This window comes from Oryctolagus cuniculus, chromosome 2, assembly GCF_051225735.1.
Source record: "Oryctolagus cuniculus isolate XC-2025 breed Fujian yellow rabbit chromosome 2, ASM5122573v1, whole genome shotgun sequence".
In the NCBI taxonomy this organism is placed as follows: domain Eukaryota; kingdom Metazoa; phylum Chordata; class Mammalia; order Lagomorpha; family Leporidae; genus Oryctolagus; species Oryctolagus cuniculus.
Window position 1 is genome coordinate 164,120,212 of NC_142868.1, and position 22,719 is coordinate 164,142,930.

The 22,719-nt window shown below is 39.9% G+C and overlaps 1 protein-coding gene across 5 annotated transcripts in view; it reads right to left on the minus strand.

Moving 5' to 3' along the window:
- Positions 1-789: 789 nt before the first annotated feature.
- The window catches only part of DYNC2LI1 (dynein cytoplasmic 2 light intermediate chain 1), a 42,047-nt gene continuing 20,117 nt past the window's right edge, over positions 790-22,719 (minus strand). For all 5 annotated transcript variants that reach the window (XM_002709901.6, XM_089326469.1, XM_089326471.1 and 2 more), the window contains 8 exons: positions 20,653-20,839; positions 19,353-19,421; positions 18,671-18,748; positions 14,205-14,281; positions 13,638-13,708; positions 9,687-9,784; positions 8,543-8,635; positions 790-975 (listed from right to left, as the gene is read on the minus strand). In XM_002709901.6, coding sequence (XP_002709947.5) covers positions 913-975; positions 8,543-8,635; positions 9,687-9,784; positions 13,638-13,708; positions 14,205-14,281; positions 18,671-18,748; positions 19,353-19,421; positions 20,653-20,839 — 736 coding nt within the window. In that variant the 3' untranslated portion in view covers positions 790-912. The remainder of the gene's footprint in view (positions 976-8,542; positions 8,636-9,686; positions 9,785-13,637; positions 13,709-14,204; positions 14,282-18,670; positions 18,749-19,352; positions 19,422-20,652; positions 20,840-22,719) is intronic.

The window sequence follows — 22,719 nt, forward strand, 5'->3', positions numbered from 1 at the left end:
TGCAGCCATCAGAGAGCTCTCTAGTCTCTCAGACACTGCCCACCAGTTTTGGTATTCTTGAGGTTCGTAAATATGCTTTTTGGGAAGCTGGGTGTGTGGTATACTTGAGTAAACATTTGATACATGGAAATGGAGACCAGCGAATAAATGAATGGCCAGGTTAATGATGGTACTTAGAACGGAACTTGTCTAGCAGGTGCATAAATTTGCAGAACTGGAGGGCTTCTCATAGGTTATCCCACCTTGAAAATGCTCCCGCTTACCCCAACTCATCAAGTTCCAGCCTGCTTACTGATGGGCTACCTCCTTAAATGTGCCTGTGTTTCAAAAAGTGACATTTAAAATGCATGTATCATTCTCACTGTGTGTGGGAGTTCTTAACAAACAATTGGTTAAGAATCTTTGGGTGTGGGGTGCCAGGAATGTTCATTTAAATAACAACTTCAGGTGCTTCTTTTGTCTCAATGTTAACAGTAAAATCATGACACTGGTGAGCCCAGAGCCGGTTTCCTACCAGCTACAGCTGAGCACACCTTACACTTGCAGAAGAAATACATCCAACATGCATGCTCAACCCATATTTAAAGCTGAGACCAAATACTCTTGCATTCATATTTCTTAAAACATAAATCATACATGCAAAGCTGAGTATACTCCTCTCAAACATGTTGCAGGTGGGCTGTGAAAGTTTTTTTTATGTTTTTTAAAAAACTATATATACTTATACATTTCCCCCCTTTTAAAAGACTTCAAATATCCAGGAAGATGCATTAATACAAGAAATTTGGCTTTTCCTTTAAAAAAATTAGGTATCACAGCTTTATTCACATTTTTGTCACAATAGGTAACAAAAGAATCTTACTTGTGTTTGGGAAAAGAGAAATAAGTAGATACACAACAGCTGAGTTAGATTCAGGACTCAAGATCAATTTGTTTCCAAGACTTGGAAGAACTCTTTTTGTACTGTTCCAGCTCCTAGAACAAAAATAGGTATTACTTTAAGAAAAATCAACTTTGCAAACTCAAGCAGGCATCTTAAAGTGGTCTTAGCACTTTTTGGATTGACAGTGTTTTTTTTTTTTTTTTTTTTTTTTTTTTTTTACAGGCAGAGTGGATAGTGAGAGAGAGAGACAGAGAGAAAGGTCTTCCTTTGCCTTTGGTTCACCCTCCAATGGCCGCCACGGCTGGAGTGCTGTGGCCGGCGCACCGCGCTGATCCGAAGGCAGGAGCCAGGTACTTATCTTGGTCTCCCATAGGGTGCAGGGCCCAAGCACTTGGGCCATCCTCCACTGTACTCCCGGGCCACAGCAGAGAGCTGGCCTGGAAGAGGGGCAACCGGGAAAGAATCTGGCGCCCCAACCGGGACTAGAACCCAGTGTGCCGGCACCGCTAGGTGGAGGATTAGCCTAGTGAGCCGCGGCGCCGGCCACAGTGTATTCTTCATATATTTTTACTCCCTAAATTTCTTGACCATTATACTAAAGATTTATTTTCTAGAATATAGTCTTAAGTTTCTGTGCAATTTACACAGCACTCAGAGAGGAATCTATTAAAATTTCAGACAAAACGATATTTGCATGGTACATACAAATTTTCTTCCAGTACAGCATTTGTCATACCTCAATGATTTAAAAATGATCTTATTTTTGTTTGCTTGTCAAGAAGTTGGTTGAAGTTAGCAGTATCAGTATTTAAAATGTACTGGGGCTGGCATTGTGGTGCAGCTAAAGCTGCTGCCTGTGACTGGTTCAAGTCTTGGCTGCTCCACTTCTGCTAATGTCTGGGAAAAGCAGAAGATGGCCCAAGTGCTTGGGCCCCTGCATCCATGTGAGAGACCCAGATGAAGCTCCTAAACCTGGCTTTGGCCTGGTTCACCGCTGGTGGTTGTGGCCATTTGGGGAGTGAACCAGTGGATGGAAGACCTCTCCCTCCCCCTCAACTCTTTCAAATAAATAAATGAATCTTAGAAAATTTAAAATGTATATTTCCCTTTACTCTTAGAAACTTACAGAGAATAACAGAGAGGTGAGCAAGGAATAGATGGACACTCATTGCACTTGCAGCTCAGCACACAGTAGGAAACAGTCCTTACTGGGGAACACCTGAGTGTATTAACATTCCTTCACACAGGCTTCCTAGGCAGCCAGCAAAAATGATGGTGGTCTTATGTGCTACGTGGGAAAGCAAGTCACCAGGAAGAAAGCAGGGAACTTCCATTTTCTATACTTCCAAATCTTTTTAATTTTTCACAGTGAGTTATGTTAATTTTCATAAAATAAAGAAAAATTTTATTAGAAGTGGAAATCCTCCATGAGACAATTAAAATGCAAAAGGAATCATTTAAGGAGACTGCCTTCTGACCTCCTTTAAGATGTTTAATGTCTAAGTAGGTATACAAGTGTATTATGATTTCATATTTGCAAGAAGTGGCTACACTGCTCGATAAAGCAGTCGCTGCCCTTTGGCTAACATAATCGAAGTCTGTAGTTGCTAAGAAAATATGAAAGGAAAACTGATTTTCACTTTCAGAAAAATTTAGATTGTCTCTTAAATTTTAATGTTATAGAACTTTCAAAACTATATATCGACTTTGGAAGAATTTCTATAGTAATAACTAGTAGTCTTGACAACTTGGTTTGTTTTTTCTAATGAATTCAGCTCACCAGTTATCTACCACTTGTGATTTCAGAATGTTAACTGATAATGAATACACAAATCGGTATTGGAAAGTTTGTCTTTTATTGAAAGTGTTGTCTTTTTTTCCCAATGATAAAAGTGAGGACTTTGCTTTGAGATTTTTGCTAGTTGAGTTTCTCTTCTGTAGACAGAAAGTTGAGAGAGGAATGGGGCTGGTCACGCAGCCCATGGCGGAGGCAGAACAAGTTCTGGTGTGACACAGAGCTCACCAAGTCCACCTGATCTTCAATACTGCTATCATGTGAACTCAAAATAGTATGACGGTATTTTAAAGAGGCAGCAAGTAAGAATTTCTTTACACTGTGGCTCTTTAAGGCTGATTTACAGATCCATTTTAAAAGTGAAAGTAAAATCAAGAAATTTTCTACTTTGACTTAAAAACCTGTAACATTTTCAGATAGAAAAGGCACTTGTTTTACAATGGACGACAGTCTACTAATGTTTAAACCAACATTTTCTTTTTTTTTTTTTTATTTTATTTATTTATTTTTTTATTTTTGACAGGCAGAGTGGACAGTGAGAGAGAGACAGAGAGAAAGGTCTTCCTTTTGCCGTTGGTTCACCCTCCAATGGCCGCCGCGGTCGGCGCGCTGCGGCCGGGGCACCGCGCTGATCCGATGGCAGGAGCCAGGAGCCAGGTGCTTTTCCTGGTCTCCCATGGGGTGCAGGGCCCAAGCACCTGGGCCATCCTCCACTGCACTCCCTGGCCACAGCAGAGGGCTGGCCTGGAAGAGGGGCAACCGGGACAGAATCCGGCGCCCCAACCGGGACTAGAACCCGGTGTGCCGGCGCCGCTAGGCGGAGGATTAGCCTAGTGAGCCACGGCGCCGGCCTAAACCAACATTTTCAATAAAGGAGAGTAACAACATTTTTCTCTAAAAGTCCGAGTTAGTGTGTTTAATTGAATAATAGGCCTAGGAATTATAAGTAAATTGACCTTTAAAATCAGGGATTTGAAATAGATATTTGTGGTTGGCTAAGAAAACCTTACAAATAAATGTTTACTGAAACCTTTCCTTTTTTTTTTTTTTTACTTTAACAAAAATGTAGTAAAGAAGTAGAAAGTCTCAGCAAGTGCTTCCATATTAACATTTCCTTAAATGAGGAATGCTTTAAAACTAGAGGGAAGAAAGAAGGAAAGAAAGTGGAAATGGAAGGAAGGAAGGAAGGAAGGAAGAAAGGAAAGAAGGGAGGGAGGGCACGGATGAAGTATTTTCTGGTGCCCAGGTGAAGTCTGGCAAAAGAGCAAACTTAAGGAAAGAGTTCATCAGGAAAGATCCTTAGTCTGCAGGAAAGGTGAGAGGGATCTTTCTACCAATTCTTAGATCCACGAGGACTGGTTTCACAGGTCATAAGGATTGCCATGCATTTGTATTCAGAACAGCTATAATAAAATAAACATTTTACTACAAAGACTTACAGAAAATTATGGAATACTGTGGCACCAGCAGGATATCTAATAGAAGTGTGGGTCAAATGCAGTTCTGCAGGGGCATGGGACACACACGTTTTCCTTTCCTGATGATTCAATGGGACTGGGGCTTTTCTGAAAGCTTGAGTTTGAGAGAACTAAACAGAACTCATGAGTTTACTCCTGAATTTGCCTCTCCATTCTAGAAGTGATGCGCTACGATTTCACTGCAAAAGCTTAAAGGCCCTAAATCTCATTTTCTGTTTGCTGTGGTCTGGGTACCCATCCCCTCCAAATCTCATGTTGGAAATCTCCAAAGACATAAAGTTACTTGAGATAGTTCATGGAAAAGGAATAAAGAGATACATTTCTTTTGGTGTGAAAAAAATTGAAATCTGTGCATCAATTTTCATTATGCACACTTTCCATGAACTTTTGGAAGACCCCTCGCATTAGTGGCTTTATAAATGAGGAAGAGAGACATGCGAGAGCAAGCGGACTCTCTCACCACAGGATGCCTTGTGCTGCCTCTGGGCCCTGTGGAGAGCCTCACCAGCAAGAAGGCCCTCACCAGGTGCGGGCGCCTTGATCTTAACTTTGTTCTTTATAAAACACTCAGTCTGTGGAATTCAGTAATAGCAGCAGAGAATGGACTAGGACACTGCCTGTCCCTGATAATTATTTAGGCCTCTATTAATGGACCTTAGGGATGGGAAATGAGTTAAGATGAGGGTCACATCTGCCTCCTGTCATCTGTAATGTTTTATATTTTAAGGAAGCAAGATGCCATTTTTCCTCCCAAGAAGTACAAGAATCAGATGTAACTATTTGAGTTAGAGGCATGCAGACACACAGCACACAACCTCGACTTCTTTAAGCACTTACAGGTTGCTTTTATTTTATTTTATTGACAGGTAGAGTTAGTGAGAGAGAGAGACAGAGAGAAAGGTCTTCCTTCCGTTGGTTCACTCCCCAAATGGCCACTACGGCCAGCACTGCGCCGATCCAAAGCCAGGAGCCAGGTGCTTCTTCCTGGTCTCCCATGCGGGTGTAGGGCCCAAGCACTTGGGCCATCCTCCACTGCCTTCCCGGGCCACAGCAGAGAGCTGGACTGGAAGAGAAGCAACCGGGACTAGAACCCGGTGCCCATATGGGATGCCGGTGCCGCAGGCAGAGGATCAACCAAGTACGCCACGGCAAGTGAGAATTTAAAATTTAGAAGTAGGTAGATCATTCTTTCCCTTTAATGAATATTATTATTGTTCTAAATGTCAAATAAATCTAATCGAAAGATTATTATGCTATTTTTCCTGGAAAATGTTACATAGCAATAATCACATTAAAAGATCAAAAAGATAGGCAATGTGAAGAAAGAGCTGCAGACAACTGGCTAGATTTTCACCTAATGCAGTTGAATTCTTCTATAGGCTGTCAAAAAAACTGGCAGTAACTATCTTGCCTGTATAAAAATGAAAATGGGGGCCAGCACTGTGGCTTAGTAGGTTAAGCCTCCACCTGCAGTGCCGGCATCCCATGTGGGCACCAGTTCAAGACCCAGCTGCTCCACTTCCAATCCAGCTCCCTTTTAATGGCCTGGGAAAGCAGTAGAAGATGGCCCAAGTCCTTGGGCCCCTGTACCCATGTGGGAGACCCAGAAGAAGGTTCTTACTCCTGGCTTTGGATCAGCCCAGCTCCGGCCATTGCGGATGGAAGATCTCTCAGTCTGTCTTTCCCTCTCTCTCTGTAACTCTGTCTTCTGAATAAAATAAATAAATCTTTAAAAAAACAGAAATCTGGCCGGTGCTGCGGCTCACTAGGCTAATCCTCCACCCGCGGTGCCGGCACCCAGGGTTCTAGTCCCGATTGTGGCGCCGGATTCTGTCCCGGTTGCCCCTCTTCCAGTCCAACTCTCTGCTGTGGCCCAGGAAGGCAGTGGAGGATGGCCCAGGTCCTTGGGCCCTGCACCCGCATGGGAGACCAGGAAGAAGCACCTGGCTCCTGGCTTCGGAACAGCGCAGCACGCCAGCTGCAACGCTCTGGCTGTAGCGGCCACTTGGGGGCTGAACCAATGGAAAAAGGAAGACCTTTCTCTCTCTCTCTGTCTAACTCTGCCTGTAAAAAACAAAAAACAAAACAAAACAAAAACAAAAATCTTTCAAAATGAATGTATAGCGAACTTTCTTAACACCTAAGTCAGCTTCTGTGTATGCATGTACGTAAGTGGAAGCAACTTAAGGCCTTTGAGAGTATTTTGAAAGAGCATGATATTGGAATTTAAAATTTTGGATTTTACAATGTCAAATTGTGGGCTCAATTATCAACTAGACAATTGAGCATCACTTGGTAATCATTATAGTTTCTTTATAGCACAAGAATAAGTTTATGTTATGATATGATGTGTACACTCTGAAATCAGTGGAATTCATCTTCCAAAACAACATAGATGAAACTGGGTTAGAGGTAAAATTAGCATATTATAAGTTTTCAGGTAGGTTAAAAAAAAACATTCCTTAGCCAAGCAGGGGGTTTAAGAGGTTAATGAAGAATGAGGGAGGCACTGTTGGGTTGTCTTCCATTTCCACTCAGCATTCCTATGAGTCAGTTAGGGAAGACAGATTTTCAGATGAAAATTCATGATGCCTAGGACTATCCATCCTGTCCTTTAATAATACCTAAGCATGTGACCCAAACAAAAGTGGTCACTATGCAATAAAAACAGATAGTCTTATCAACAATGGCAGTTAATCATTGACACCCTAAATATCACTCCAGGGATGACTTCCAATCTCTATAGCCAAGATGCATATATAACAAGGGTTACTTGAAGTCACTTTATTGTTGTTGCAACATGCCTCTCACATTGCGACAGCTACAAAACTCTCTAAACGTTCTTGGAATATTTTTCAATAGTCTTCTGAACTCTGTTTAAATAAAATGTTTTGCTTACTTATTCTAGGGCTCCTCCTGATGGTGAAAGCCTAGTGCTGATAAACACGATCTTCAGGTCACCCTTAGAACAACATGACTGCTCAAGCACTGCCCCCACCCTAAGAGGTTGTCAGGGCTTTAAATTTATAGTGTTTCCTGTACTTGCTTATAAACTTAATTCCTGTAAGGGCAGATGCTGCACAGCGTCTCATTTTATCAAACTAAAAGGAGATCTGAGAGAAATCCAAGTATTCAAGTCATGGTGAATTTACCAACTCCTGCATTCTTTTTTTTTTTGACAGGCAGAGTGGACAATGAGAGAGAGAGACAGAGAGAAAGGTCTTCCTTTGCCGTTGGTTCACTCTCCAATGGCCGCCGCGGCCAGCGCGCTGTGGCCAGCGCACCGCGCTGATCCGATGGCAGGAGCCAGGTGCTTATCCTGGTCTCCCATGGGGTGCAGGGCCCAAGGACTTTGGGCCATCCTCCACTGCACTCCCTGGCCACAGCAGAGAGCTGGCCTGGAAGAGGGGCAATCGGGACAGAATCCGGCGCCCCGACCGGGACTAGAACCCAGTGTGCCAGCGCCACATGGTGGAGGATTAGCCTAGTGAGCCGCGCGCCAGGGTCCTGCATTTTTAAATTAGATACATGTGTTCAAATGGGGCCACTGAGGGGCTGGTGCTGTGGTGTAGTAGGCTATGTCTCCCGTTGCAGCAGCGGCATCCTTCTAGTCTGGCTTCTTCTCTTCCAATCCAGCTCTTTGCTTAAAGCCTGGGAAAGTAGTAGAAGACAGTCCAAGTGCTTGGGCCCCTGCACCCACATGCGAGACCGGGAAGAAGCTCCTGGCTTCTGGCTTTGGATAGGCTCAGCTCCAGCCATTACAGCCAATTGGGGAGTGAACCAGTGGACAGAGGGAAATGTCTCTCTGTCTCTTCTCTCTGTCTATAACTCTACCTCTCAAATAAATAAGTAAAATCTTTAAAAACAAAACAAAACAAATGGGGCTCCTGAGTAAACTATGGAATGGCAATCTCTATATGTAAGCACTTCCTAAGAAACCCTGGGATGTTTGAGTACTTTTGTCTAAAAAGTCCCTAATTGGACAAGATAATTTCTCTGGAATAAGAACACTATAGGTATGTCTGAATGTCTTAATGGAAAGCCAAACCTTTCAGATAAATCCCACAAACCAAAGAACATTATGAAAGTGTCTCCCCATCAGCAAGGTAAGACCCACCATCCATCTCTAACATAAAGTGAACCAGAGAATTGAAAAAGGAACATTAAGTAATCTCTGAGCGGTAGAATAACATGTGCTTTTAAATTAAATTTCTTCTTTATGCATATCAGAACTGTATTTTTTCTATTGTGTAGATATACTACTTAAATAATTCTTAAAATAAAAACTACCAAGTAAACATTGAGAAAAAACATATAGAATTCCCTAGATACTCCAGATTTTATAAGAAAACTTGAGATGACTTAAATAAATGCTTAGGATAATACCTGATCTTTCTGTATTCTCATCTCATCAACTTCACTTTCAGCATACTGAGGATCTCGTGCGGGGTCCTTGATATCTTTTAGCGTGTTGACACTCTGAAATTACAATTCATCAAATCATTTCATGCCCATAATCCAAAACCTTCAATGGCTACCACCTGCTTAACAAACCAAGCTCCCCGTTCCTCACACTGCTATTGAAGGCTAAGAATTTTTGGTTTGAAAATTTATTTTTTTGAAAGGCAGAGTTGCAGAGAGAGAGGGAAAGACAGAGAGAGATTGTCCATCCAGTGGTTCATTCCCTAAATGGCCACAAGGGCTGTGGCTGGGCCAAGCTGAAGCCAGGAGCCTGAACTCCATACAGGTCTCCCACATGGGTGCAGGGGCCCAAGCGCTCAGGCCACCATCCATTGCTTTCCCAAACACATTTGCAGGGAACTGGATCACAAGTGGAGCAGCCAAGACTTGAACCTGTACTCATGTGGGATGCTGGTGTCACAGACTATGGCTTAGCTTGCTGAGCCACAAAACTTACTGCACCACAGTGCAGGCTGCTCTCTAAGATCTTTTATCATCACTGTTGTGGCCATTTCAAATTCCAATAGGACCTCTTCCCTTTTCAGATAGTGTCTCTCCCTTCTCTAAACAGTCAGAGAACTCTGCTTCAAAGTGGAGCAGGAACTATGCCGTACTCATTGTTCAATACCCACAGTGCCATATTTATAAAAATAGATTTTTAAGCAAATGTTTAATTGATTTTTGAGCATGGGGGATAAAAACAAGGTTATCATAATAGGCCTTTTGAAATATTTCCCATACTGTTGAAAAGTGCTACAGAATCCTTTCTTCAAAGAATTAGAGAATCTAATATCAGAGCACTGGTTTGAACACCATTGCTTCACTTCTGATCCAGCTCCCTGCTAATGCACCTAGGCAAGCAGCGGAACATGGCCCAAGTGCTTGGGCCCCTGTCACCCACTGGGAGACCCAAATGGAGTTCTAAGCTCCTGGCTGGCTTTGGCCTGGACCATCTCTAGCTATTGTGGACACTAGGGGAGTGAACCAGCAGATGGACGATCTCACTCTCTCTCTCTCTTGGCCTTTCAAATAAATAATAAAATTCTAAAAAAAAAATTGAAATACATACCTTTGGTGGAAAGAGCTTTTCATATACTTTTTTCCACAGTTCCATTGGTGAATGGGCATGAAACTGGCCAATGTCATTATCAGGAACAGGAGGAGACCCTAATAATTGGAAATTTTACTTCAAATGATGGAAATGATTAAATCATTACCAACTCTATCAATGTAACAGATAACACTTACAAAAGTATAAATCTAAGATCACTCATTTTCCCTCTCCCTAATACTAATCCCTATGCAGCTTAGCAAGACACTGGGGCAGATGGCAGTAGGGGAGAAGAGGGAGCAAGGGGTAATGAGTAAACTGCAATCGTCATTGTCCATGCTCTATTCCTACAGCCACAACTATACCTAGGTCTACAGCCCATGAACAACAATCTCAGTTGCTGGTGTTCACCTTAGAAACACCCACACGTATGTGTTAAAGATTTCATACTGCAGTATCACTTAAACTAGTGAAATTTATCACAATAATAATTTCAATAGACAGTGAACTAGATTACTATGCGTAGCCATGCTTTGGGCTCTACCCAACAATTAAAATAAAAAATTTATATGTAGCATCAATAATACTGAATTAAAAAGGCAAATTTAAAATTGGTATAGACTGACAAAATTATGTTAAAGTAAACAACCTGATCTGTATCACTTACATCTGTATGTAAATGTACAGAAATTTGTCTGCTAAGAGACATACCAACCTGGCTCCTTACATGTGCTATTTTAACTTTTTACAGAGAGAAAGTATTTACATATTGCTTTATAACAATTCAACTTGAAAAATTTGGAAATGTGACACCATTTTTTGACAATTTTCAATTGATAATCTGAGATTTTTCATGGTTTCTATTTCTAAAATCTGTGTTCACCAAAAACTGTTTTACTTTAAATCTTCCAGGGCCTCCTTACTACTTCAGTTGGAAGGCACTGGTACACTCCATTGATCTTATTCGCTTTGCCAAGTTAATTTGTGTGTGTGTGTGTGTGTATAATATGTTCTACAAAATGTTTTCACTTTCACAGGTTCATGGACAAGGGTACTTCAAAGAGCTCACAGGAAGGGCCAGCGCTGTGGCACAGAGGGTAAAGCCGCCGCCTGCAGTGCCGGCATCCCATATGGGCGCCGGTTCGAGACCTGGTTGCTCCACTTCCAATCTAGCTCTCTCCTATGACCTGGGAAAGCAGTAGAAGATGGCCCAAGTCTTTGGGCCCCTGTACCCATGTGGGAGACCTGAAAGAGGCTCCTGGCTCCTGGCTTCAGATTGGCGCAGCTCCTGCCATTGTGGCCATTTGGGGAGTGAGCCAGCAGATGGAAGACCCCTCTCTCTCTCTCTCTCTCTCTCTCTCTCTCTCTCTCTGCCTCTCCCTCTCTGTGTAACTGTGACTTTCAAGTAAAATAAATAAATCTTAAAAAAAAAAAAAAGCTCATAGGATAAATGGAACAAAAGGTAAGTTGAGGTGGTGTTGGCTCAGTGGTAAAAATGACTCTTGGGGCCGGCACCGCGGCTCACTTGGCTAATCCTCTGCCTGTGGTGCCAGCACCCCAGGTTCTAGTCCCAGTTGGGGCACCGGTTCTGTCCTGGCTGCCCCTCTTCCAGTCCAGCTCTCTGCTGTGGCCTGGGAAGGCAGTGGAGGATGGCCCAAGTGCTTGGGCCCTGCACCCCATGGGAGACCAGGAGGAAGCACCTGGCTCCTGGCTTCGGATTGGCGCAGCACGCTGGCCGGCACAGCTATAGCGGCCACTTGGGGGCTGAACCAATGAAAAAAGGAAGACCTATCTCTTTCTCTCTCTCTCTCTCTCTAGCTCTGCCTGTCAAAAAAATAAAAATGACTCTTGGGAAGCTCTCATCACATATCAGAGTGCCTTGTATGGACTACTGGGTCTGCTTCTGAGTCCAGCCCCTGCTAATGTGCTCCCTGGGAGGCAGAAAGTGATGGGGAAAGTAGCTGGGTCTCTGTCTCAAGTGGGAGACCTGGGCTCCTGGCCATTGTAGACACTTGTAGAGTGAATCAGCAGATGAAGATTTCTCTCTCTCTCTCTTTCTCCCTGCCTTTCAAATAAGTAAAGATAAATAAAAAAGTTTAATAGACAAGTACATCTGGTTTTGAAAACCACGCATAGCTTTTTCATAATACACATTTTCCATGAACTCTTTGAAGACCCTGTGTATGTACCACCACGGTCACTGCAGACACGAACTAGGATCTCCTGTGCTGTTGGCCACTTTCCTGCCCCTTCCCCCGACTTCCCCATCCATTGTCCTTTCCGACCCACTGACAGTTACTAATCGGCCTGCTGTTTCTAAAATTTCTAAAATTTTGTATGAGTAGCATCACATTGTATGTAAATTTTTCTGATTGGCTTTCCCTCCAGCTAGCATGATTTCCTGGAGATTAATCTAAGTGCGTGTATCAATAGTTTGTTCTTTTTTATTGCTAATTAGTATTCCATGGAGTGGATGTACAATAGTTTGGCCATTTTCCTGTGGAACAACTTCTGGGTTACTTCTAGTTTTGTACCATCACAAATAAGCCTGCTAGAAATACTTACATGCATAATTTTGTGTAAATACAAGTTTTTACTCTGGCATAAATACCTGGTAGTGAAAATTCCTAGGTTATATGATAGTTGCATTTGCAGTTTGAGAAGAAATAGTTAAACTTTTCTAGAGCAGGTGTACCATTTTACATTCCCACTAGGACTGGAGGAGTGATCTGGTTTCCCTGCATCCTCACCAGTATCTGGTGGTGCCATTATCTTAACTATTTTTGTAAGAGTAGTAATATATCATTATAGTTTCAATTTGCATTTCACCAGTAGCTAATACTATCAAACACCTTATCATGTGCTTATCATTTTTATGTCCTTTTAAGGGAAATATCTGTCCAGGTCTTGTGCCCATTTTGTAGTTGGGTTGCTTCTTTTACTGCTGATTTCTTTATATAGTCTAAATACTAGTTCTTTGTCAGATATGTAGTTTGAAAGTATTTTCTCCTAGACTGTAGCATCTCTTTTCATCCTCTTCAAAATGGGCTTTCAGAGGGCAAAGTTTTACACTTTGGTGAGGTTTAAGCTTCATGATTTTTAAATTTAGTGATTATTAACTCCTTTCTGACCTTCAACTGTTCACATAGGCAAAAAAATTCCATCATCTTTACTATCAGTACAGTGATTCTCACTTAAATTGTTAGCACTAATAAAAATAAGGCTCCATGCCATTCATGAAGCAAAACTACCTTTGCTCCTTTTATTTCAACTCAATTTATAATCTCATTACAAAGATTTCTACATTTGGAGTAAAGTCACCTTCAGCTTGTAGTAGCAATGGAAGATGAGAAATACAAAGGAGGGCAACTGCCTATTCGATGTTAAAATAAGCCATGCTACTTCTAAAGTATGAAGATTTGCTAGGCCCAAAGATCTTCACAATGAGAACAGCTTCTGTGGGAAAATAAGGGGCTTGATACATAAACTTTTAAAGTTCCTGGTGATTCAGAAGCCTATAGAAACTATGAGTTTAGAAAACATATTTCAATAGATGAAGTAAGCTGTTTTAATAATGAAAAATTAAGGCATACCTAACTGACATAATCCTATTCTTTTTGGTTTATTCTATTACTCCAGTCTCCTATTTATCACTGCCTATAAAATGTGACTTTGAATTTCCTGACCACTCTATGCTCCTGGTTTCTTTTAATCTCAAGGAACAAAAATTTTAAAGCACTTGGAAATTAGTGAGAGAAAGAAAACACGCACAATTTTTTAGTGCAGTAAGTCTCTTCTGTCAATGTGAGGCATGTTGCATGAATACTGGGTATACACATAAATGCAAATGAAACAGCAATGGTAATGAAACCAGAAACGATAATATGTTGGAGATGAAGTGAACACAGAGTAGGATAAAATCAATAAGCAATTAAAAAAAGATTGAACAATCTTAATAAGTTCACCAACCTATTTGACTTAAAGAATCCAATCCTGCTGTGATAAACAGTGGTTTATTCTGATCCACACATATCGATTTGCTACATGGAGAAGAAAAAAGATTCTAATTTAGTTTAACAGTCGAATATGCTGCCACACTCTCTGGTAAACATCTAGCCACTGATAAAGCATTGCCCCAAAAGAATGAGTAAATATTAATTTAAGTGATTCCAAAAATTAAAGTACATTATAATAAAGGTTTCACAGGGAGAAAAAGTGACAGACCCGTATTACTTTAAATCAAAACTGAGAGAGAGCAAAGCTAAGAAAGAAAAATACTAAAATTTCTAATTCTACTTCAAATCAATGTTAAGAAAGTAATAATAGGGAAAAGCTGCTCAAACTGGGGGGAAAAGAAATTAGAAAATGTATGTAATAATATCATTTTGTTCTAGTATTCAAACAATATCGGAAGCAGGAGATAATATAAAATTATTCCTTTTAAGAACAGTCATCTGATGGCATTTTCCTGGTGAGAACAAAAATCAGATTGAGTCAAACACTGCAAGAAAACAAAATGATAAACAAGTATTTTACCTTTTGTCAATGCCAAATGCCAACTGGTTGATAACTCCACGTATTTTTAGTAACAGAGCTTCTGATTTACTGGTGAACTTAAAAAAAATCAAAGAGAATAAATTATATGTTCTGTTTTCCAATCACAGAAACAGGTAAAATAAACATGGTTTCAAACGAGTAGACTGCAGAGAGAATTACGATTTATTTGCCCAACAAATACTTATGCCTGAAAAGGCAAAACAAAACCTGAATAAAGAAATCTTTATAACTTAAACTTCTTCTTCAAACTTCATGAGTACCTTATGGGAAAAGGGCTTGCATTTATGTACTAATCATTTCAGCTACTCAAAGGGGTCACAATCAAAGAATTTATCATTCTTGTCAAAGAATTTATATATGTGTATGTGTGTATGATGCATATGTATGTGTGTAAACATATTCTAATAATAGTCTAAAAGAAAAATTTCCAAAATGCAATTGGGTTGCTTAGAAAACAAGAGGCATATAGCAAAAATAACTTTTACATCCAAGGGCATAGTGCTGCCTTCAAAGCAATCAATGTGAGAGTTAGAGACATATCCAACAATACTGACACTCACTTAAAATGATTTTTTAAACTTCTCTTTTAAATTGCTTTTGGAGATCGAATGCTCTCAGTGGTAATATATAACTAGGACTACCATAATCAGAACATTTAAAGGAGGTGGGTACTATTAATAATTAAATTGTGACATCAGGACTTATCTTACAAATCAGGACTTACCCTACAAATATCCTAAGTCTAAATTTTATTTTTAGAAATATCAAAAGTCATTCAGAGCCAAATCAGAATGACTAAAATACAGGAAAATTGTGGGAAAAAAATCCTTGAAGAGTAACGAAATGTAATTATGAAGCAAAGATATCAATTTTCTGGTTCCTGTGGTAATTCCACAAAACAAGCTTTATTCTGGATTAAGAACAGACTCCCAGGCAAAGTATTCAAAGGAAAACACTGATGTGAATATATAAGATCTGACACATTTATTTAAAATAAAACATTGAAATAAATTTAATGCTTCTACTGGGGTGTTTAAAACTATACATAGGAAACTCTAATTCTTAAAATACAACTCCTCTGTTTAATTGTATCATATTTCCTTTATGGAGAGGAAAAGAGCTACCTGCAAATGAGTATACAATAATGTAGGGCTTGAGAACATAAGATGTTTTCTAACCCAACTCTTCTGTCAGCTACATCAATTGCCTCTGAAGCATCCTCACAAATAGCTATAGACCTTCTGCTTAAAGAAACTCAATGCCTGGAACTCATTATCTCCCAGAGTAACTCATTCCATTTTCAGATAATGGTAGTTCCAGGATCCCCTGCAGATAACCAAATCTGCTGGTGTTCAAATCCCTGTATAAAATGGTGTAGTATTTACATATAACCAATATACACACCCTCCAGTATACTTTACATCATCTCTAGAGTATTCATCATACCTAAAATAAATGCTATGTAAACAGTTGTATACCAGATTATTTAGGGAATAATTACAAGAAAAAAAAGTCTATGTGCTTAATACAGACACAATTATTTTTTCCAAGTATTTTTGATCCATGGTGATTGAATTATGGGTATAGAACCCACTGATACAGTGTGGATTATATTAAAAAGTTATCTTATTTTGAGTAAATACTCCCTATTGATTCTTTTTCTTTTTTAGAGATTTATTTTATTTATTTGAAAGGTAGAGTTACAGAAAGAGAGGGAAAGACAGAGAGAGACAGGTCTTCTATCTGCTGATTCACTCTCCAAATGGCTATAATGAGTAGGTCTAGGCCAGGCCAAAGCTAGGAGTCAGGAGCTTCTTCTACGGGTGCAGGGGTCCAAGAAACTGGGTCACCCTCTGTTGCTTTCCCAGGCACATTAGCAGGGAGCTGGATTGGAAGTGGAGCAGCTGGGTCTTGAACTGGTGCCCATACGGGATGCTGGCACCACAGGTGGCAGCTTAACCCAAAGCACCACAGTGCTGGCTGATTCTTTTTTCTTGACTTAGGAAAACAAAAAATGGTACTGAAAAAAAAATTGCTATCATGGAATCTTGCAGAGCAGTACCCAACTTTATTTGAATGTGTATAATAACAGAGGAAGTTAAACTGAAAGATAGGGTTTTGTTACCTTTGGCTATACTCTTCTTGGTATAAAGAAAGGCCTTATGGTGGTCCAAAACTGCCCCAGTAATTCAACCCCTGTTCCCTTGGGCTTACCGCAAGCTGAGAAGCTCTTCTTAAATGCTTCCCACGATCTTCTAGGGTCTTCTGGGCTGTGGAGTAGGTTCATCTGATTTCATCTAAATGTGTACCTGTATATCGCCTGTATAAGACACTGAACCATGACTAACCATCAAGTGTGATCTGCTCCTAAAGACAGGGAGACCAGCATTGTGGTGCAGCAGGTTAAGCTGCAGCTAGCAATACTGTCATGCCATACAGGAATCCCACTTCAGGGCCCAGCTGCTCTGCTTCTGATCCAGCGCCCTGCTAATGTGCCTGGGAAGGCAGCAGAAGATGGCTCACGTGCTTGGACCCCTGCTGAGCACATGGGAGACCCTGATGGAGTTCCAGGCTTCTGGCTTTGATCTGGCCCAGCCCCAACCATAGCCCCAACCATAAGGAATCAGTGGGTGGAAGATTTCTTTCTCTGTTTCTCCCGCTCTTACTGTCATTCTGCCTTTCAAGTAAATAAAACAAATCTTTAAAAAAGAAAGCTAGGGATTTCCTTTTACTAACTTTAACCAGAATTAAATGTGAGGTTTTATCTAGTGGCAAAAATAAGCAACTGAGAGCTCTCTCTCTCGGCACTCTGGATGAGTCATTCACTTTAAATTCCGTATGTCTTTGCCAAATAGTAAAGAAGATTTTCCAAAGTACTCTGTCAACCTAATACAAAATTAAATACATTTCAAACACAAAAGGTCATGATTTTTTAAAAAATATTTATTTATTTGTGAGGTAGAATTACAGACAGTGAGAGGAAGAAACAGAGAGAAAGGTCTTCCTTCCATTGGTTTACTCTCCAAATAGCTGCAATGGCGGGAGCTGCGCTGATCCAAAGCCAGGAGCCAAGAGTTTCCTCCGGGTCTCCCATGTGGACTTGGGCCATCTTCCCAGGCCACAGCAGAGAGCTGGACTGGAAGAGGAGCAGCCGGGGTTAGAACCAGCGCCCATATGGGATGCCAGCACCACATGCCGGAGGATTAACCTACTGCACCACAATGCCTGACCCAAAAGGTCATTATTTTTAAGAAAATACATAATAAAATGCATTTGGAATGTTTTGAGAAGTCTAAAAATTAAATACATGTTATATATATTGCTTTCCGTCATAATGTTCTAGCCATGAAGGCAAGGGGCTAGATGTGGTGTCTCTGAGAACAGTGATTTGGAGGAAAAGACAGACCATGAAATAATCACTCAGATGTGAAGGAATATTTTTTAAATAAAAATGTTTCATATTTTAATGCATTAAAGGATATCCAGGAAAATTTCATCCTGCCATGGAAGATAATGATAACAATATTTATAATAACTAATGTTTATTGAGTAATTCTTTGTTCCAGGTCCTGTGCTAAGTATTTCACATGAACTCCTTTTTTCAATTTTCACAAAATTTCTATGGAGAAGATAGTAATTCTATTCATTGGTCTCTGGAGGGGAATGAGGCTTAAGTGAAATTAAGTGACCTACCTAAAATTGCATGTCTAACAGTCACCCTGAGATTTGAACCCAAGGCAGCACAACTTCACAGTTCATATTTTTAACTCCAACAACAAGCAGCACTTTTTCAAGTAAAGAAAAAAGATATCTTTTTTTCCCTTTTTTCTTTTAACAGAATATAAATTCTAATCCTTAAGGGGAAATCATAAATAAATAAAGAGCTAATTGAGGGGCTAGCACTGCGGTGTAGCAGGTAAAGCCACTGCCTGCAGTGCCGGCATCCCATCTAGGCACCAGTTCAAGTCCTGGTTGCTCCACTTCTGATCCAGCTCTCTGCTATGCCCTGGGAAAGCAGTGAAAGATGACCCCAGCGCTTGGGTCCTTGCATCCGTGTGGGAGACCTAGAAGAAGCTCCTGGCTCCTGGCTCAGATCTGTGCAGCTCTGGCCGTTGCAGCCATCTGGAGGGTGAACCAGCAGATGGAAGACACCCCCCCACACACACACACACCTCTCTGCCTCTCTGTATCTCTGCTTTTCAAATAAATAAATAAACCTTTTTTCTTAAAGAACTAATTTATCTCTTTAAGCTTGATTGGTTTATGGATATAAGCAATTTAAAGCTTTCGACCAAAGAAAGGGGAGGCCATCCAGCTAAGACGTCTCTGGGAGTGGGAAAGGCCAGAAGGGGGCAGTGTTCACTAGTGAAGAATTCATCAATGTGCACCGAGTTGCCCATTTTGATACTCTTCACACAAGTACAAGGAACAGGAAATACACAAACCATTAATGATGCTCCATAATAATGTGCAACAAATCGAAGTGTCTTGCATATTACTTTTCTCTTCTCAGAGTCAAAATCCTGTAGAAAATGTTGTTAAAAAGAAAGAAAAACAATTTGAGAGAATAAGAAATCTATAGCAGGAAGATGCAAATTATTAAAAGTAGAAACTGTTACTTATTTTTAAGGCCAGCTCTGAGGAGTGGGATTCTATTCCTTCCTATCTGTTTCTATAGGGAGTTGAGCAACGGCTGCAGCCTCCTACAGCTATAGCTATCAGATCTTTTTTTCTTTAAGCACTTAGCTCAACAGAGTTTAGATATAAGCCCACACTTTATAGTATGGAATACCCTGAGGATTCTCTGACAAGCAAAGATAAGAAGAAACTAATTTTCTTCTTTCTTCAATTTACAAGTTGGGAAGTAAGTCCTATCCCTCAGTGACTAGGCTGAAGATTCATTTTCTAAATCTTTTACCTTATCTTCATTCTAACTACCGTATTTACTTTCTTTAGTTATTTTCTCTGTCCCAACTTTATCTTCTTTTCTAAAATCTTTAAGATGTGTGATTCTTTAATCTCTCTCTCTCAAGAATTATTTTCTTATTTCATCATTATTTTGGTACCTCTCTCATAAAATATATTCATGCATGTACAACTAACTCAGCTAGAAGCAGAAGAGCTTACCTGGAAAATATCATATTTACTTCCAATTATGACCAGAGGTATTGGAAATGGGTCAATTAATTCACGATCCTGTTAACAAATGTAATATTTTGTTTATTGCTATTGCTTGGCAATTTCGACTTCCAAAATTACACCATTTTTAGTAGCTTCTTAAATGTTGACTTTTGTTTGATATGGAATTTGTTCCAGTATTAATTTCCACTTACTATCGTTAAGTCTAAGACTAGAAATGACAAATCTCAAATTAAATGTGATATTGATTTTTTCCTTTTTTTGTTTTTTATTTCCTTACACAATATAATCTTCCTATTTTTTCAATGTGTTTGTTATTTTATTCTAACTGCTTATTGCAATAGCATTTAAACTACATAGATTTGTCTTGTTCTAACCTGACCTGTGTAAAACACATTCATATAAACTCAGGACAATCTAAAATGCTGCTCTTTGTTTTCTAGATGAAAATATTCATGATTGTATTTAAAGAACTTGTATTACTATCACAGCAACTTTGTAATTTAATTAGTCATCAGATGATCAAAAGATACTGAGTATGGGAGACACTAAATGAATGTGAAACACAGTTATGATGAAAGCTGTTAAAACTCTATTCCTGGGGTCAATGCTGTGGCATAGTGGGTAAAGTCGCTGCCTGCAGTGCCAGCATCCCATATGGGCACCGGTTTGAGTCCCAGCTGCTCGACTTTTGATCCAATTCCCTGACACAGCCTGGGAAAGCAGTAGAAGATGGTCCAAGTCACTGGGCCCCAGCACCTGTGTAGGACACCCAGAAGAAGCTCTTGGCTCCTGGTTTTGGGTCGGCACAGTTCCCGATCTGTGGCTATCTGGGGAGTGAAGCAGTGGATGGAAGACCTCTCTCTCTCTCTCTCTACCTCTGCCTTTCGAATAAATAAATAAATCTTTCTTTTTTAAAGCCTCTATTCCTTGCTTAAATGTGTGACCTAATCTAGTCCTTGCCAGGTGACTTTCGTACAGTCTGTTTTTTATGTTCATTTTACAAAGACTATAAAATCAATATCAAGCTACTATTTTAAAACTCTTTTGATGGGTGTGATGTGCCAAACAAGCACAGCAGATGTCTAACAAGAAGACAGAAGACATCCTTTTTCTTGTTTTGCTCTTACTGAGGTTTCAGTAAATTGCTATAATTTTCCAGTGAACAAGTTCATCTACATCAAATGAATTCCAAGTCATGCATAAAAATCTGCAAAAGTTGTTTGTGATGTTATCTGAAGTATGTACGGGGCTAAGGAGTCCAAGAATAGTCCCAACAGCCACTCACTGGATGGTCCTTCTGCATGTTGCTCCAAATCTTCTGTCTCATTTCAGAAGCTGCTTTAGAATTTACCTTTCCCAATTTCATTATCACTTTATCTACATGGCTTTTTGCGGCTTGCAACAGGTTTTCCATGGTGGGCCAAAGGTCATTTGGTTTTGAAAGATCCAAAACAAGAACAATAGAAAATGTCCTAAAGAAATAAAGACATCTTTCAAAAAACACTCAGGATAATTACCATTTTGAAATATGAGTCTACTGAAACTTATATAAGAATATCAATATTATACATTAAGAAAAAATAGCATTATTCTAAGATAACAACAACAAAAACACCAAAGTGATAACCTTGTTTATCCCAATGTTTTTCTCTAGTGATATTTAAGTGTTATAATCCATAGTGGTTTTGGCACTGAATATAATCCAGTTCAAACAGAAAAGGTGCAAGCAGTTGGTGCAACATCATATTTAGATCCAATTTAACTGTTTGCTCCAAAGAACCAAAGCAAAAATAGTAGGACTAGCAGTGACAACACAACAGACAGTGAAGGAGGAAGAAACAGATTTACTGGTGTACTTTGTAAGAGAAGCCCCACTTACTTTATTCAGTCTTCACAACAACACTGCTAGAAGATGTTAGGACGATGATCTTATGGCTTGGATCCAAGGCACAGATTTATATAAAGAGCAAAGTCTTACAGTCCCAAAGTGACATGTCTGTATGTTATACCATTTTGTCTCTTGGAAAATACACCCCTGAACACCAGACATACACTACTGCCATCACCACATGCATTTGTATTTCTTCACGCATATCAAAGATAAATATAAACTCAGCCACAAAAAACAACCTATTTAAAAAGTGGACAAAGCACCCAATAGACAGTTCACCAAAGAAGATACATAGATGGCTAATAAGCACATGACATCACTAATAGGGAAATGTAAAACAAAACCATAATGAAATATCACATCTATTTGGATAGCTAGAAAATATAAAGTGTTGGAGAGAATACAGAGCAACTGGAACACCTGCACTTTGCTGGTGGGAATGTAAAATGGTACAGCTGGCAATGGAAAACTGTAGCAATTTCTCAGAAAAATTAATCACAGAATTACCACACGACCTAGCAATTCTTCTGGGTCTATACCCAAAAGAATGGAAAGCAGAAATCTGAACATATGTTTGTACACCAATACTTATAGCAACATTATTCACAACAGTCAAAGGATCGAAACAATCCAAACATCCAGCAGTGAATAAACTGAGTGAATAAAATATGGCATGCACATACAGTAGTATATACATACGTTCAGTCTTGTAAATAAAGAAAAATCTGAAAATGGTTAGTGCAATAGACCAATAACAAAAGGATAAATGCTGTATGATTTCATTTACAGGAGGTACTAGAGGCAAATTCATAGACGGAAAGCATTCTGATGCTTGGCAGGAGCTGGGAAAAAGGACCCAGGAGGTCACTGCTTTCTAGACAGAGTTTTGGTTTAGGAAGATGAAAAAGTTCTGTAGGTGGATGGTGACAATGGTACAAATAAGGGAGAATACTTCATGCCAGTGAACTGCACACTTACAAAGGCAGAGAGAAAGGGAGAGACAAAGCCATCAGTTGGTTCACTCCCCAAGTGGTCACAACAGCCAGGTCTGGGCCAGGCTGAATGCAGGAGTCAGAAATTCCATCCTGGTCTCCCACATGGGCAAGAGGGGCCCAAGTACTTGACCACCATCTGCTACCTTCCTAGGCTCATTAGCAGGAAGCTGGATCAGAAGCAGAGCAGCTGGGACCCAAACCAGCAGTCTGATATGGGTAGCCAGTGTTGCAAGCAGTGATTTATACTGTGCTACAATGCCTGTCTCCATGTATTCATTTTGAATAGTAAGGGAACAAATTTTATTCTGAGGATTTTAGTATGGTTATGTTCAGGGGGAAAGAAGGATGACTATGGTTTAACTTTTTTTATTGTGGCAAGATAAATATAAAATTATTTTATTTTTTCCAATGATAAATATTTGCATCTTAAGCAAAAGGGAATCAGATTATTCAAATGTTTTTCCAA